The sequence below is a fragment of the Rutilus rutilus genome, assembly GCF_951802725.1.
Source record: "Rutilus rutilus genome assembly, chromosome: 23".
Classification (NCBI taxonomy): Eukaryota; Metazoa; Chordata; class Actinopteri; order Cypriniformes; family Leuciscidae; genus Rutilus; species Rutilus rutilus.
In genome coordinates this window covers 5,707,592-5,725,561 of record NC_140233.1, presented here as the reverse complement: position 1 = coordinate 5,725,561, position 17,970 = coordinate 5,707,592, and the positions used below count along the sequence as shown (strand labels likewise).

At 38.9% G+C, this 17,970-nt stretch overlaps 1 protein-coding gene across 12 annotated transcripts in view; it reads left to right on the top strand.

Moving 5' to 3' along the window:
* Positions 1–16,522, top strand: part of myrf (myelin regulatory factor) — a 35,093-nt gene extending 18,571 nt beyond the window's left edge. The window contains exons 8-27 of one of the 12 annotated variants that reach the window (XM_084398026.1): positions 407–602; positions 699–775; positions 878–988; positions 3,142–3,232; positions 4,597–4,797; positions 5,013–5,121; positions 5,969–6,078; positions 6,163–6,323; positions 6,451–6,523; positions 9,084–9,166; positions 9,249–9,317; positions 9,439–9,534; positions 10,101–10,180; positions 10,287–10,400; positions 11,062–11,289; positions 13,854–13,947; positions 14,086–14,148; positions 14,381–14,486; positions 15,219–15,293; positions 15,422–16,522. In XM_084398026.1, coding sequence (XP_084254152.1) covers positions 407–602; positions 699–775; positions 878–988; positions 3,142–3,232; positions 4,597–4,797; positions 5,013–5,121; positions 5,969–6,078; positions 6,163–6,323; positions 6,451–6,523; positions 9,084–9,166; positions 9,249–9,317; positions 9,439–9,534; positions 10,101–10,180; positions 10,287–10,400; positions 11,062–11,289; positions 13,854–13,947; positions 14,086–14,148; positions 14,381–14,486; positions 15,219–15,293; positions 15,422–15,505 — 2,221 coding nt within the window. In that variant the 3' untranslated portion in view covers positions 15,506–16,522. Of the gene's footprint in view, positions 1–406; positions 776–877; positions 989–3,141; positions 3,242–4,596; positions 4,798–5,012; positions 5,122–5,968; positions 6,079–6,162; positions 6,324–6,450; positions 6,524–9,083; positions 9,167–9,248; positions 9,318–9,438; positions 9,535–10,100; positions 10,181–10,286; positions 10,401–11,061; positions 11,290–13,853; positions 13,948–14,085; positions 14,149–14,380; positions 14,487–15,218; positions 15,294–15,421 lie in introns of all 12 variants that reach the window. The other 11 variants (XM_084398020.1, XM_084398023.1, XM_084398028.1 and 8 more) reach the window with 11 other exon arrangements.
* The last annotated feature ends 1,448 nt before the right edge of the window (positions 16,523–17,970 follow it).

Below are 17,970 nucleotides of genomic sequence, written 5' to 3'. Positions count from 1 at the left end.
CTAATCCTACACACCTCTGCACTTAGATTTATGACAGAGGAATGAGAAATACACTGAGGGCAAAAGTGTGTGTTTGGGATTTAATGGGGTATAGGGAGGTATCAGGCTGTACTAAACGAGATCGAAAAGAGAGAGATGGATGGTAGCGGCCAGGGAATTCCTATGAGGTGAGCAGTGTGTAGGAGGGAGAGCAAGAGCAGAGATCTGGCTTACAAGAGAGAGGAATGAGGACGAACAGAGAGAGAAAGATCATGAAAAAATGGCATGACTTTAGGTCAACGATAACAAACAAAAATTGACTCAGAACTTGGTTTATTCTTAGTGAGTTTTATGATCAACACACATTAAGTTTTTAAGTTTTACACCCTCTCCATGCTGTTTTCTTTCTCTCTTTCTGCCTCTCCAGTCCGATGCCTACCTATAGGGTGGACGCAGATAAGGGTTTCAACTTCTCCTTGGCTGACGATGCATTTGTGTGTCAGAAGAAGAACCACTTCCAGGTGACCGTGTACATAGGAATGCCGGGAGATCCCAAATACGTGAAGACCAGTGAGGGGCTGCAGCCCATCGAATGCTTTTACATGAAACTCAATGGGGTCAAGGTGAGTCAAACAACCAGAAAACCAGTCATAACTACTGCTACTTATGTTTATAAACTCGTGCATAATGTGGCATGTATTTATCTACGTATCTTCCAGTTGGAAGCAATGAATCAGTCCATTAATGTGGAACAGTCACAGTCTGACCGGAGCAAAAGACCCTTTAAACCAGTGTTGTAAGTCTTTTTACACCAGTTGTGGGAGTTTCTGTGAAATAACACATGTTAAGCGTGTGGATTTGAGGCATGTGACATAAATGTTAGCCATTTGTTTTACAGAGTGACATTGCCACCAGAGCAGGTTACAAAGGTAACGGTGGGTCGTCTCCACTTCAGCGAGACCACAGCCAATAACATGAGGAAGAAAGGCAAGCCGAACCCCGACCAGAGGTATGAAATATGGCCATGACATAAACAACCTAAACAGGTTCATTTACAACATTGTTGATTGACAATCTGATTACCACAGACAAAAGAACTTAACTCTTTCCCCGCCAGCGTTTTTGAAAAAAGTTGTCAGCATTTTTGATCATTTTCACAAAAGTTCAGGATTTCTTAAAGGTATTGCGGAGGATTTTCTTTTTCCGGGTGGATCATCAAGACTATTGGTCCTCCTAGTTGTCAATCATTCTGTTGATATGTTTACGTGAGGCCGTCGTACGTGCTCGTCCCTAGGTAGTTTTCGCTTTCTGCGCATGCGCACTTTCAGGTGTATGTGTGTGTTGAGCTACGGTTTCAGCCATTCATTGAAGCTCGCCTGTTCTCACCGGGTTTTTGCATAATGTCTGAGGGTCGCAAGAGAAAAAGTGTCTACGAATTGTATGACAAGAAGAGAAAGGCCTCTGAAGAAAGAAACAAGACCAGAGTGTTTTGGGGAGAATATTTCACACGCTGGCGTGCGCTAAAAGCACAGGTTGGGCTTCCCACTGATGCCTCAGTCACGAAGTTTCTACTCGACAGGTAAAGTTTGGCATGCTATTTGGAGAAATCCATTTAAAATCACTGCTAGTAAAAGTTAATGTAAGCTATGATTAGCGATGCTAGCCCTGGCACAAGTCACGCACCGCGCAGACACGGTAAACATCTCAATTTGTCTAAAGTAATTATTACCAAATGGTAAAAGGTATCACGCTGAAATGTTCTAAAACCTTGTGTGTTCATTTTTGATAATTCCAGTGTGTTCACATAGTATTTATTACACAAATGCAACAAGCTACTTCTCCATTGCAGATCATGTCTTGAGTCCTCACTCAATCGATCAGTATAATAAGTAAATAAAACACGGAAGGGCATTTGACATTTTGTCTTGCTTGAATGTTTTTAAATTAGAGTGTTTTTGGGAAAATATTTTTGTGAATAAAAGCACAGGTTAGGCTTCCCACTGATGCCTCAGTCGTGAAGTTTCTACTCGACAGGTAAAGGAAAGTAGGCTTGTATGAGCCATGCCAACAGCAACTTGTAAACAGAGCGTGCACGAGGAGAACTAGGCTCGTGCACACGTTTAATAGGCGTTCCCTCTCGGGAGCAGGTAGAGTGTTGCGCATGTGCATTTTTTCAAAAAGTGGAGAGGGCGGTTCTTTTCTAAAATTCGGGAAAATCTTCCGCTATACCTTTAACATTTGCTCTGGGAAAATTGCATCCTATACTTTCACTTTAATTAAAGCCATCAATGATGCATTTATAGAGATTAGTAACGGCATCACTCAAAATGAGTATTTATAAGAACAAAACACGGCTATTAATAACAATACATTCACTTATTTGACAGAAATGAATCTGAATTACTAAAAAGTAATTGTAACTAATTTATACTTATAAATCAGTGTATAATGGATTATGAGCATGCACATTGAAAAAGCAAATGCATGAATTATAAGTAATTATATAAATGTAACTATAACTGTTCTTATAATGCGGTATATGTCTTTATATATATATTTATAGAATAGTAATACTTACTTATATATAAGAATAAATAGAGCTATAATTCATTATAAGCATGGGCTTCATAGAAAGTGTAACCAAATGTTTTATTCTAGCTTCATGCATTTTTTTTGTAACACTTGAATGTGGGTAAGTTTCATAAAAAAGACTTAATCCAGATGGGATTCAGAACGATGATCAAAACACAGATGGAGTTGATCGAGTTCATCAACACCCCCACAGCTCGTCCTGGGTCGACATTTCATTCAGTAACATTAGGCAGTTTTGATTTATATGCTGTTTATGCCATTATTTTATATATACATATGTTTACATAAGCTATCCCTTGTTTCTGCTTCTTCTTCGCCTGTGTTTTGATCCGGAGATTCAGTACTCTTTCAGAAGATGTGTAATAGCGCCCCCTGCTGTATAACATTAAAAACACGGGAAGGCCGGAAAATTACGTCAATGGCAGGGAAAGAGTTAATACATAAAAAACATCCATTTTTATCACTGTAAAATTGTCAGCGAGTCACTAATACTGTCCATAGATATTACGTACGGTCAAAATAGCACAGAAAAGTTTTGATTTCTCATTAAAAACATTTGTATTTGTGTAGGTACTTCATGCTGGTAGTTGCTCTTCAGGCTCAGAGTCACAGTCAGAGCTTCACGGTGGCGGCTCACGTCTCCGAGAGGATCATCGTCAGGGTAACCGCTGTCAGTCTGGTCGTGTCTGTCTGACCGACCTCCTCCAATCACAGCCTGTTTCTGTGTGTCAATTATCCGCCTCTTGACCAATCACTATTACTGTTACAGTCTGCAGTGCTCAAATGATTCGTTTTTATGCTCCTGACTTTGTTTGCATCTATTTGCATCCTTTTTATTTCAATGTTTTTTTGTGTATTTGGTTTTTTAATGCCATTTTTTTTTACTTTTTATTCTTATTGAGAGATAGAAATTCTGATGAAGTAATAAATCGTTATTAGGAATGCACTGATACCACTTTTCCCAGAAAGAGTACGATACAAATACTTTGGTTTTATGTACTTGCCAATACTGATTACCGATACCTGTTTTCAATTAATTTGCCATTTTTACAAATATTAGGTAGAGAAACCAAAAGAAAATTAACCATATTATCCGGCTTCATTTGTTTAATGAATAGATGTCATTTTCACACTTAATTACACTGCCAAAAAAAAAAATGTCTTAGTATTTTTCTTTTGTTTTTCAGTACAAATATCTAAACATTCTTAAATCAAGATTGAGAAGGAAAATGACACACGGCTTGTTTTCTAAAAAAAACACGATCAAGATTAACTGACGACACAAAACAAGAAAAAATATCTGCCAATGAGATCAGAAAACTAAACTTGTTTACCCTTTAAATTAAGTTTATTTTTCTGACCCCATTGGTAGATATTTTTCTTGTATTAAAGCATAAAGTCGTTTAATTTTGATACATTTTTCAGAAAACTTGCTTCTTGAGTAAAAGTATTTTGATTTAAGAATGTTTAGATATTTAATCATTTGTACTGGAAAAAAAGGCAAAAATATTGAAGAAGAAAAGCATTTTTTTGCGGTGTATGCCTGTTAAAGAAATCTATTGTACTGTTACTTTCCGTTCATTCTGTTGCTCTGTTGTATTTTATCTTTCATTTAATATCACAGCGCACATCCTGAGCTGCTCCAGTGTAGCGGTACAGTGATCACATGACGTTTTCCTGTACTAATGTGGCGAAGCACTCATACATAAATCATGCAACAGTTAATGCGTACTTATATGATTTAGTTTTAATCCAAATGACGCGTGTGTGTTGAGTGGAGTGCGTATCTGAACATTTTAACGACAACAACTATAATATCAGGCCCGATACCAATATCGGTATCAGTGCATCTCTAATCTTGATTATATGCTAAATGTGTATTCAAAGTTTTATGTGTAAATTTATTTAAAAATCAGCTGAATTTGCAGTAACACAAGACCTTCCCTTCCCAGCCAATTACATAAATTATTGCTCAATTACTTAGTTCTTTCTCTCTCTCTCTCTCTCCTTCTTTCTTTCTCTCAGGCATCTAATCCAGGTCAGTTTGAGAGTGACAGTGAAGTGTTGTGGCAGAGAGGGCAGATGCAAGACTCCGTGTATCACCACGGTCGAGTGGGCATCAACACGGACCGGCCGGACGAGGCCCTGGTTGTCCATGGCAATGTGAAGATCATGGGGTCCCTTGTGCATCCTTCCGACATTAGAGCCAAGGAGAATGTGAAGGAGGTGTGTGCATATCTCTCCTTACACACACAAGGCACATAACTTGCTTTTGTGCCACACTCACCAACAGTGGGGGAATAGAAAACATTTTTAATTGGCCCTGAAACTATTTTCATCATGTTTTCCTTTGATAATGGAATAATGTAGCTATTTTTTTTGCTCATATAAGTGCACAAATATCGCTCTCCCTTTCTTTCTCTCTCTCTCTCTTTCTCCAGGTGGACACCACTGATAACCTGAGGCGGATTTCTCAAATGAGGCTGGTGCATTACCAGTATAAGCCTGAGTTTGCAGCCACAGTGGGCATCGATACCACTGCTGAGACCGGTACTGTCCCCCAGATCAGCTCCAATATTCACATTAAAAGCAAAATATTTGGCATTAAAAAATTATGCTTATTTTTAGGACTATCAAAATAATTTAACTCTTATCATTGTGTCCGGACAGTAATGAGAATTTGCATTTCTGAAAATAATGTTACTTAAACTCATCATAAATCAGTTATTTTAGTATTATTTTTTCTTTTAATAGCATTTATTAATATTTTGTATTAGCTTTTATTTTTATATTTTCAATATTAATGTTTAAGTTTTAGTAATTTAGTTATGTTTTTTTTTATATATATATATATATTTCTATTTAGCTTTAATTCACTTTTATTTTAGTAATTTTAGTACTTAAACTTGTTTATTTCAGTTATTTGCCCAGGCAACATTTCTAAACAAATTTTGAAAGTTAAGTTTTTCATCTAATATTTATATCTTATTTTATTTAAGCTTTATTTAGTTTAGTTTTCATTTTAGTAAACTGCTAAATATATATTTTTTATATTCTCTTTTTGATTATGGGGTGAAATGTGACCCAGATATTACTTTGTGAGATTTATTCATAAAGGATTATTTAGTTATAATCACTATTTAGTAAATTTGGACTGTAAAACTAGTGCTTAACAGAAACTTTGCGTGTGTGTGTGTGTGTGTTGGTCCCCATGAGGAAAACAGCTTATAAATCATACTAAGTGATGTTTTTTGAAAACTGCAGAAAGTTTTGTGTGATGGGTAGGTTTAGGGGTAGAGTTAGTGTAAGGGGAGAGAATATACACTTTGTACAGTATAAAAATCATTACGTCTATGGAAATTCCCATAAAACCCATTGTGTTTGTGTGTGTTATCAGGGGTGATCGCTCAGGAGGTCCAGCAGATTCTACCGGAGGCTGTGAAAGAGGGAGGAGACGTGGTGTGTGCTAACGGAGAGACCATCCCTAATCTACTGGTGGTCAATAAAGTACGAGCGCTCACACACATTCCTACAAATGCCCACACAGTCTCTCTGCCTCCCTCTCATGTGTGTGTGTGTTTGATGTTACAGGACCGGATCTTCATGGAGAACGTGGGAGCGGTGAAGGAGCTCTGCAAACTCACTGATAATCTGGAGACTCGTATTGACGAGCTCGAACGCTGGAGCCGAAAACTCGCCAAACTGCGCCGGCTAGACAGCATGAAGAGCTCTGTCAGTGGAGGCACAGTCAGGTGTGTGTGTGTGTGTGTGTGTGTGTGTGTGTGTGTGTGTGTGTTATGAAGCTGTGCACTCACAGGTGCATCTGTTTGAGTGAATTCAAAGTAAAGAAGTCTGAAGAAATATGCTCCTTTTTTCTAGCCAATCAGGAAGCTATTTTAGCAGAACAGGAAGTGGTCCACTCAAGAAAAAAACAGCTAAACCAGGAAGCAAGGTATGATTTAAGTCAGACTACCTCTTTTAAAAAATATACATACACTGTGTTCCAACTTATTATGAAAGTGACTAATCAGTAGGACTTTAGTACAATAAACATACAGATTTTAGTTTTTCAAAGAAAATGTTTCTTTGTTTTATTGCTCATATCTTTTTAGAAAACTGGGATCAATCTCAGACAGGTTTGTTAAATAGTTTGGTCAATGGAAAACCTACTTTTTGTTCCACATTATTAAGCAAGTCACAGTTCTCATGTAATATGGGGAGGAAGAAAGATCTTTCTGAAGATGAAAAGCACGAAATGGTGCAATGTCTTGCAAAAGGCATGAAAACTCCTAATGTTTTACGCAAACTGAATGATGATTATCATAAGATTTGTGAGTGCTTTAAAGCACAGAAGAACCCTGTCAGATAAAGGCTTATTAGGGACGTTTCTGTCAAACAAATTATAGTATTAAAAGGGCAGCTATTAAAAAAGCCACTGTTGAGCAACAAACAGGGAGGCTATTTAAAGCTGCTGGTTTCTCTGGAGTCTCAATAACCTCTCCATGAAGAGAATTTGCATTTCAGCCACCCCTAACCAAAGCTCAAAAAGAGAAATGTTTACAGTGGGTTTAGAAATACATGAAGACTCATTTTGAGATAGTTGTATTCACTGACGAATGCTGTCCTGCAATGGATGGTCCAGATGGATGGGTGGATTTGTGGATGGTTGGTGAATGGCCACCCTGTCCCAACAAGACTGCAATGTCAGCAAGGAGCTGGTGAAGATTTGGGGAGGAATATTGGGAAGTAAGATGGAAGCTCCCTTTAGGGTCTCTGAGGGTGTCAAAATTACTTCTGTGGAAGATATGTGGAATTCATAACTGACAATTATATTATTATTATTATTATTATTATGCTTTAAACAACAAAACAATACAATATACACTTTTGAGCCAGGGGAGCAAAGAACACATACACACACACACACACACACACACACAAAAGAAAAATATGCTATGGTTTAAAAAGAAGGATTGTGCCTTCTGATATAAAATGATTTTCATGCAGGACAACACACTATCCCATGATGCAAAAAAAACACCACGGCAATAAAACTTTCTGAAAATGTATTTCTACACTCACTGTAAACGTTTCTCTTGAGATGAGATGAGACGAAATGAGAGCTAGATGAGATAAGAGCTATATGAGATGAGATGAGATGAGATGAAGAGAAATATATGAGAGATGAGATTAGATGAGTGAGATAAGATAAGATGAGGAATAAATGAGATGAGATATATGAGGTGAGAGATAGATGAGGTTAGGTGAGATGAGAGATATATGAGATGAGGTGAGATGAGAGATATATAAAATGAGATCAGATGAGTGAGATGAGTTGAGATGAGAGATATATTAAATGAGATTAGATGAGTGAGATAAGATAAGATGAGGAATAAATGAGATGAGATATATGAGGTGAGAGATATATGAGGTGAGAGATAGATGAGGTTAGGTGAGATGAGAGATAGATGAGGTTAGGTGAGATGAGAGATATATGAGATGAGGTGAGTTGAGATGAGAGATATATGAAATGAGATTAGATGAGTGAGATGAGAGATAGATGAGATGAGAGATATATAAGGCTGCGTTCACACTGCAGGGCTTAATGCTCAATTCTGATTTTTTGAAAAAATTAGATTTTTTTGCAAGGCCGTTCACATTTCCAATTAAATGCAACCGTTTGTGATCTCCTGTGTGAACGTGAACGTGAAATGACCCAGAAGTGACCTGCATGCGCAGAAGAGTACTCAACGGTCAACGACGTCACTTGTTGTTTGCGGAAGTAGCTAAACATGGATGTCAACAGTGGAGCTCGTTTAGCGATATTAAAGTTATTTTCCCAACGGAGCCAGCACAATTACAAACTTCTCGTTTTAAGAAGAAAATTAAAAAGAAGGAGGAGAGAAAGGTTTTTGGCCATGCTGTTTTGTGGAGCAGTGGTAGCAACATCGGTACAGAGAAACGTGTGGGTGCGGAGTCGCAGCCAGGAGTGGTGGGATACTGATGTGAGTGGCTTCACTAATACAGAATTCATCAGTAACTTCCGAATGACCAGAACCAGGTTGTTTATCTTCTCATTCCCGCCTACTTCAACGCAGAATTATGACGTTTGTCGCGTATCAATGACGTGCGGGTCGGATACATGCGACCTGGCCGTTCAGACTGAAGTCGCATTTCAAAAGATCGGATACGTATCGGATTTGGACCACATACCCAAGTGGCCTGGGTCGCATTTGAAAAGATCGGATCTGTGTCGTTCAGACTGTCATGAAAAGATCAGATACAGGTCGCATAGGGGCAAAAAAATCGGAATTGGGTCGTTTCAGCCTGCAGTAAAATGAGATTAGATGAGTGAGATGAGTTGAGATGAGATGAGAGATATATGAAATGAATGAGATGAGAGACGAGATATATGAGATGAGATGGGATTCAATGGGATGGAATAAAATCGAATAAGATGAGGTAATGTGAGATGGAATGGGATAGAATGATTGTCGAGATGTGTGTTGCAGAGGTCCGTCCCGGAGCAGAGTTGCCTGAGCCACAGATTCATGCAGGGCACCATCCTGGCGCTGGTCATCATAATGGCCTTCAGGTCAGAGAGGAGATCACTCAACCCAAAACATTAGAACCAATATTCTGAGTCTCTGTTTCATGCTCATTATCTCGTTCTTTAGTGTCATATCCATGTCCATCCTCTATGTGCTCAATCTTCAACACCATGGAAGCATAAATGATGTTGAGGGGTATGTACATGTTCACACACAAGCATCCATTCACATGTACACACCAGCACATCATGCTCAGATGACGTTCTCTTTGTTTCTGTATGCTCTCGTTTGATCTCCTCTTGCTTATTTCTCTCAGTGTGGCTTGTAGCTCTGCGTCCCACTGCCTTCTTTTCGTCTCTTGGACGCCCTTCCTCACTACAACCGTCACATTCTGTCCATCCTTCTGTCTGTGGTATGCTGTCCACTTCCCTTCTCTCTGTTCCTCTATCACTTCATCTTCTCATCCAGCTCTGAAAGATTTCCATGTTTTTAAATGCAATTTATTCCTGAAATTTGCAGCTCAAGAAACATTTCTTCTTATTATTATTATTAATGTTAAAAACAGTTGTGCTGCTTCATATTTTAGTGGAAACTACAATACATTTTTCCCCGAATATGTTTCATATTCTGTTCAAAAGATCATTTTAATGCATCCTTGCTCAATAAAAATAAAAATATAATTTTTTTAAATCTTACGGACACAAAAGTTTAGAAGTTTAGTGTAGACTTTTCATGTCAAATTATCAACTTTGTCTTAGAAGTTCTTTAAGAATATAGAGATATAAAAAAAAGATCATTTGATATTAGGAGAATTGATGAGAAATGTTTGAGTTCATATTGAGAAGTCTGACTGGTATCTTGGAAAATCTGCACAAGTTTGAGACATTTATTCTCAGGTTAATATCTTTCTGGGAGAAACAATGGAGATGTTAAAGAGACCTCATGTGATTTCATTGGTATAATATTTCTCTGTTTCAGCAGGTCTCGTTCTGCTCTGGGTTCGGCTCGCCAGGCTTCTTTCTCCCCTGCCAGAGTGACCACATCCACTCTCTCCCCAGGTCCCAGAAAACACACTAACACAAATAATAAAAACACAAAAAGATGTTTTTTCCAGTGTGCATATTTAGATTAATAGTTTCATAGAAGGTCATTATCTGCTTACAGACTCCACATCCCCACCATTGTCCAATCACCCGCCTTGCTGCCCTCCAACACCTGCCACAACCAACCAATCAGCCACTATCAGTCCGTCGCCAGGCAACAACCAATCCACTCCAGGTATGACAACTACATCACAACATAAATTACAAATTTCGACAGAATGAAAGTTTTTGAATATGCATCCATCAGAGCAGTTACAAATGACTCCTTGAAGCCTTTATATGTAATGCATTATAAAAGTTTATACCTTGTAATGCACCTTAAAATGCATTGAATGATCTCATGTAAGAGTTATAGTACATTATAATACTTACCTATTCATTGTTACACTTTTGGAAAGTATAATTCATTAAAACACATGACAAACAATTTCAGATGTAACAAGGAATGCATTTTAACTTTGGATACAATTACTTGAAAAAACAATGGATTATAATATACATTATGAATACCTTAATAATGCATTATACGTAAAGGCTTCAAGTAAAGTGTACAAATGACTCTTGATTTAAAGTTGATCTACTTGATCTACTGTCTTCCTCTACATTTTTTCCTGGTCAAACAGACTTTCCTGTTTAACAAAAATACATCACATTATGAAGGAAAACTTTTTCGGGTTGAATCATTGAATCGGTTTAATGAATGAATCAGAGAATTGACACATCAGTGATAATGAAAGCTCCTCTATCCTCCTCTTTTTGTTGGATTAAATAGAAAAAGAAAATACAGTATTGTTTCTCTCACTGCATCTCTCTCTCTCTCTCTCTCTCTCTCTCAGACTCCAGCACTGCCGTTCCCACCCAGGCCACTATTAATAAGAAGGCAAAGTCTCGGCCGCTGGACAAAGACAGCCGGAACAAGAACCGTCTGAGTCACACGTCGGCTCCTCTGTTTCTCAGCAAAGCCAAGCGGCCGCCTCAACCTCCAGAGCTGAGCGGAGCAACCAAACGCTTGCCTGGGGGACAACAGCCCCCGTCCCGGAGACAGCGCAGTGTCAACACACACGGTACACACACACACACACTCACACATATATACATACGTATAGAGTATAACTATTATTATACCTTTTTCAGTGTCTTGATTTGGGTTTTTAGCTCTACTAGAATAGGTTTTCATGCTTGAATGTTCAAAAAAGACATTATTTTCCATATTTGATATTGTTGCATCACCTCTCCTCCCAGTCTGTCAGTAACGCTCAGGGGTGCGTTTCCCGTACAACAATGTAACTCGCTGCTTAACTACTATCATGATGCATAATTGAAGAAATTATCTAGCTAGTCACGAATCCGTGCTGTCGCAAATTTGTCGCTCAACCACGTTGGTTAATGATGTCACGCAGGTGGTCGAGTAATAACTTCTTTTATCGAGTTAATGCTAGATTTTATTGTTATAAATTACGGACATGGCATCTGAGGAAAAAAACGGGGCTTTAAATCTCTTGACAAACTGAACGACGTAAATTATATTTGCATATATCAGGCATGAAAACTCCTCACCTTTCGGCGAAAATCGCCGTTTTAAAACCTAAAAGGGTCACCTACGTGATTTGTGCAGATCCGATGAGAAAATATTTATTGGGGGGGGGGGGGGGGGGGGGGCGGGGGGGGTCGTGGTCGAGGCCGAGGCCGAGGCCAGCATTTATCCCCTATAAAGTTACCATAAACTTCGCAGCTTTAAAAAACAATCATCATTCCTAATGCCGAAACATGACAGCCAATATGAGTCAGAGTAACGTTAGGGCAGAAATGTTTTCAAAGTCTTTTACACCGTGAGTCTGACAACTGCCGATCAAAGAACCGCACGTCGGAAAGCAAGCCTGAGGTAAGTTAGTTTACAATGTTAACTGTCCTGTCAGATACAGACAGCAATGTTGCCAATGGCATTATTTTTACATTTTGACATAGTGGGCGAGATGATATCGCGAGCGGGCGCGGGCGCCGTGATCGCTGAGCGAGCAGGAACAAGTAGTGAGCAGTGTCATTCATTGCGCGGCTCGCGAGCCTCATGTGGCCAGCCAAGCTTTAATTTGTGGCTCGCATGGCGGTAAATAATACGGTGATATGATAATGCATTCACTAGAGATATTTCATAAAAACATTAATAACAAGTACATAACCCGTTAAAAACTCAATGTGTCAGCTCTATTACAAATAATTTCGATCGGATTGAAAGGGGTGGTTTACAGAGAGAACGTGAAAAAACTTGAGCGATTGAAAACCGAAACTGAAAGGACGACGTATGACGCGCGGAACGAGCTGTTCTCCTGATGAATAAAGTGTCATATAAATGAGTATCCTTTCATTCTATAATTCTCCTTTCACTCAGCATCTGTGAAGTGAGGCAGGACAACGGCTCACCAGTCCTTGTTTCAGATTATCATACAGACGACTGGTTTGGGGCATTTTTAATAAGTGATAAATAGTAGTAAATAGTTTTTTTTTTCTCTGACACCCGATGAAACAGGTTCTTTTCTTGATTTACACTGGGCTAGCCCAATCACATCTTTAATGTGAAGTATAGAAATATACTCTTTCCAGTATAGAAATTAGTACAAAACTAATTATGAAAGTTTCCTCTATTTTTTAATGCATTTGTTTTACAATATATGGCTATTACTATCATGGGATTAATATTATAACTATTATTGTAGCAGTAATGTAGACAGACACTGTAACTAAAATTTCTTTGTTTAATTTGCACCAGATTGATGAATTTAACATTAAAAAGCACAAAATTTTCTTACGGGGGAGCATGCCCCCGAACCCCCCTAGAGTGCCAGAGGTCCACTCATCACAGTGATCCAAGTCCTGTGTCCTGTGGAATTTGTGTCCACAAGTCCTGTGACAAACACTGGTAATACTATGCCAATGCAGCTTACAGGTTTTTGGGGGGCATTTATCACTATGGAGTCAGAATTTCATCTGTTCGAGTTAACTCTTACGCGTTACTCACTCATTACATTTTTGGGGGGTGGGGGGTATATATGCCGCATGCCCGCATCCTTCTTACCTTTTTTACCCCTGACCTGTTTTCATGCCTGATATATATTCGAAATGAAAGATATAGATCTCGAATGTCAGCTTGCTTATGTTGCTCAAGATAAGGATTTATTGAGTCCACATGTCATGCAAACAAGAAACTCTGCTTCTAACCACAGGTCGAGAGCTGTCGCTCCAAACACACAACTTTGCGAATGGTCGTGGGAACTATGTTTTCGGGGAACACCGACTCGTTGAACTGTGCTGATGATGGAACGTGCGACCATAGTTGGCTAACGATGCTTTCGGGAAACACCCCTGATTAGTTACCATCTCTATGAAGCACAATGTACTCTGATTGGTCGGCTGGAGCAGTGTGTTGTGATTGGTCAAGCACTTCGAGCATCTTCGGAAATGTCCCACCCCTTTCCATTACCACCAGTTTCAACTTTCAACTTTATTCTGCGTATGAATTATTGTGACATATCTTCGTTCCCGGAAGAAAAGTCAAGGAGTTCAGAAACACTAACACTGATATAGAGAATAACTCCCACGTTTTATATATATATACGATATGTTTTATACACAGGTGGAAATCCACTCGCCTGTCTGAGCAAACTACACATCCTCGAGATGGATCAGGAGATCAAAACTCTTCATTGTTCCTCACCTGAGAGCTGCAGGTGTGTGTGTGTGTGTGTGTGTGTGTGTGTGTGTGTGTGTGTGTGTTCAGATCGCTATAACGGCTCACAAAATGCCCTGTTATCCAGCAGCACTGATGTTTTCAGGCCTGTGAACTGATGTGTTTTATTAATTTGCAGCTTTACCGTGTTTCTAAATGGAGACAAAAACTCATCTATGTCTTACATAACTCTGCACATGATGTGAGTATAAACACACACACAGTTTTTAGCTTTTACTCCAGTAATATAAAGAGGTTCACTTCATAAGATTCATAAGCTTCATAAAGTGTTTTGTAGTGTATCATATTTCAGTAATTGATCAATGGATGTCCTCAGACACATCCACAGATGTCTCAATCATCTGACCATAGAATCAGCCCTGAGATACTAACACACACATCTGACTCATGGAGATCTCTTGTTCTCCTTTAAGCTCCTCTGAGGTGGTGTGGGTGTGGCAGTGTGGAGCCACCAGGGGGCGTCTCTGCTCAAATCACCCAGAAGCTTCTTTCTCATTAGAGCGGAGCACTTTTACAACGGTGAGATTATTGGTCCTAGTTTACAGGGTTTTTTTTTCAACTGCTTACACCCAAAATCCTTACTTGTCACACAATTTGACACTCAAACACCAGAACCACACACCAAATCTGCAAAACCATACACTAATTCTCAAAATAATCACACAGAAATCTAACAAGAAGTATCTTGATTTCCTTTTTTCAAACACAACCTATCAAAATGCCACAGTAATTCATCAGTGCCTCACACTAACTCCTCACATGTGCAAACACTCTTTACTTAACACCAACCAATTATGGCTTTAGAATAGGCCTATAAATTATGTTTGGTTTCTGCTGTGTGATACTGTATTCACAACCACAAATGCTTACAGTAAAAAAAAAAAGAAATAGTTTGGTTTCAGTCGTGCTTTCGTGTTTACTGTAAATTTTTCAACATCTCTTCGGCAATTACTTTCAATCTTGTACAGAAATGTACATAGAAGCTTTAGGTTTTGAATAACTGTGTGTATATGATATATCCAAAGACAAATGTTTGCTTTTGAGATGCGTTTGTGATATTTTGAATGCCGTGCTTCATTTTGTGTGTGCAATTCTTTGATTTGTGTGTAAAGTTTTGAAGAAAAAAAGAGGCAAAGTTTTGAAAATGTGTGTAAGCAGTTGATAAAAACTGTAAGAGGAATCGCACCTGTAGTAACTGAGAACGTCACTCCTTAAATATGCTTCTTCACATGCAAACTTTTTTTCTAACAGGGGACCAGCCACCTGTGGTCACTTCCCATAATGCCTTTTCAAGAGGTCACCTATCATTTCAGAGTGTCACATTCAGTGAGTGGACTTCAGACATAACTGTTTATCTCACGCTCTTTCAATGTGTCCTAACCAGAACAAAAACATCACGTTATTTTACCACAAGTGTCATGGGCAAGTTAACCATTTAACCTCTCTGTTAACAGAGTCAGAATGGATGTAGCAGTGAAGATGCCGCTGTGTCCTCCCAGTGCTCTGAGTACAGTTTCCTCATTCAAAGCACATGCTAAGGAGCGTCGAGACTCATGTCATTCAGCTTCGGCTTCTCCTGTGTCCACTCGTATCGCCACCCCAGGTTCAAAGACTGTTTAATCTGGGCGGGCTGTTAAAGACGTCTTATCTGTGTTTGTTCTGCGCATATTTGTACAAGACGAAAGGAAAATGAGCATATTTCTAAAATAATTTTCACTTAGCCTTAACCTCAATGGCATATCACTGCTTATGTACACACTTGCACACAGACACATTGACATACATTTCTTTTGATTTGCCAAGACATAATATAAACAGGTACCAGTGAGCGGCTGTTGGGTGGAGCTCGTGTTCTCCGGTCTTTCTGTAAACTCGACTGTTACAGCAAGAAATCAAAAAGGACCCTATTTAATTTCTTAAAGAGGCCGTATGATGCTGTTTTAAAAGTTCATTATTTCGTTTATTGGGTGTATTAGAATAGGTTAACATGCTTTAATGCTCAAAAACACATTATTTTCCACATACTGCACATTATTGCAGCGCCTCCATCACCAGTCTGTCTGAAATGCACTGATTTCTGTTAAGCCCCTCCTTCTTGAGAGCTCAGAGTGCTCTGATTGGCCAGCTGACCCAGTGCGTTGTGATTGGCCGAACGCCTCAAGCGTGTGTCAGAAATGTAACGCTCATTACCATAATCGTGAGTTTCAGCTTTCAAGGCTTCTAAAGCATTTGTAAACACAAACTTAATAATGTCGTAGTTCGCGCCCCAAGTCAAACGGATCGACCGGAACCAACTTTGCTCAAGAACAGCTTTATAAAAACATCTTACCCACTGATTCCTAAAGGCCAAACAAAGGGCTTTTCTTTCATGTCGAAACACACACAGAGTCTCCACGACATGACAACATATCCCGAGTAATATCTCGGCGTGGATCGAGGTGTTTTAGGCAGGTCTCTGTTAGATAGGCTAGAATAAATCACTTTGTGGGAAACTATGAGCTTCGTAACCTTGCAGATCATATACATGCACCAACAGATACATTACACACTGAAGCAAAAGGAAAATATAAGAAAAAGCATCATATAGCCTCTTTAAAACATCCCAGCAAGCAATTTTGCATTTAAAAGACGTCCAAATACAGTCCTGTCATCTAGGCTAAAAAAATGTAATAGATGTCTAACCATTGCCCAAGAACAGCCTATAGTCTTCAGTTAGATAACATGTCAAAGAAATGAAACCAAACACCTTGTAATCTCTGTTGACTTTGCTTACATGATGGAATATCACACATCTCGCGAGTTATTTTGGCTAAAACGACCTGTAACCAAATTCAAGATTACTTTGGCTAGAAATGTGTTACTCACAGCCGGACTATATCGGGTCTATAGTTAACCTAGATGATGGCTATTGCTTGCTGGGGTGTTTCTGCTCTCACTGTGACATCTCGACAGTCTAATGAATCTTAACCAGCGAGATTCTCTTCAAACTCTTGCTTCGCGATGACGTGAGTCGAGCTGGCAGAGAATATTAAAGAGCTGATGGTATGTTTCCTTCCTTACGACAGTGCTGACAATGCAAGGCCTGCTTACACTACATTATGCACCAGTGCATGAAACTGAACTCGCTTGGCTAGAAACGATTGCTTTTGCCTTTTTAATGTCGGCTTTAACGGATCTGCGTGCTCAAAACCTCTTATTTTCTTAAAGTCTTTTAATTTTACCTGCTCATTGACTATTTATACACTGGAAATGGCTTTAACTGTACCAACTGGCTCATTATTAATGAGACACGAATCAGGTTATTTACCTCACGGTTTGGTGAGCTTCCCATGACTGCTGTTGAACACTATGGAGGACTTTAACAAGGCAGGGTTGCCATGCTCAACAGCCTCATTTCTGCGGTCACGTCCACTGGAAGAGATACAGATAAAATACAGATGTGAAGTGTCTAAATTTAATATGGTTACTGCAGCAAATATATCATCTCATATCAATTAAAAGAAGAACCATTACTACTGGATTTGTGAGTTAAAGTCACTGGATTCCTCTTTAAAACTGGATAGACTGGAACCAATAGCAATCGTAAGTCAACACTGGATCATACACTCGTTAAATGTCAGGAAACACTTCAAATTGAGTTTTTACTATGGTACTTAATCCTTCCTTTTACACCATAAATGTTCTTTCTCTTTTGTTTTAACTTTGGTATGCCGCTATGCATACTATACAAGCCGTAACCAATGATTGTGTTCAGAATAGATCTTTTGAACCGTTTATACGCAGTATATTCTTGTATAGCTTTATCTGAACGTTACTCGTCTAAACAGTTGGAGCATCACTATTGATCAGAACGGTGGATTCTCCGAGAATTTCTCAGACAATGTCCCGTATTTTGAGTATTACTAAATAAAACCCAGTAGAGATTTATGGTCATTTACATAAAAAATCAAATCCCAGACTTTTTTGTCAAGCAGAAAAATGACCAGATCTTTCATGTATTCCA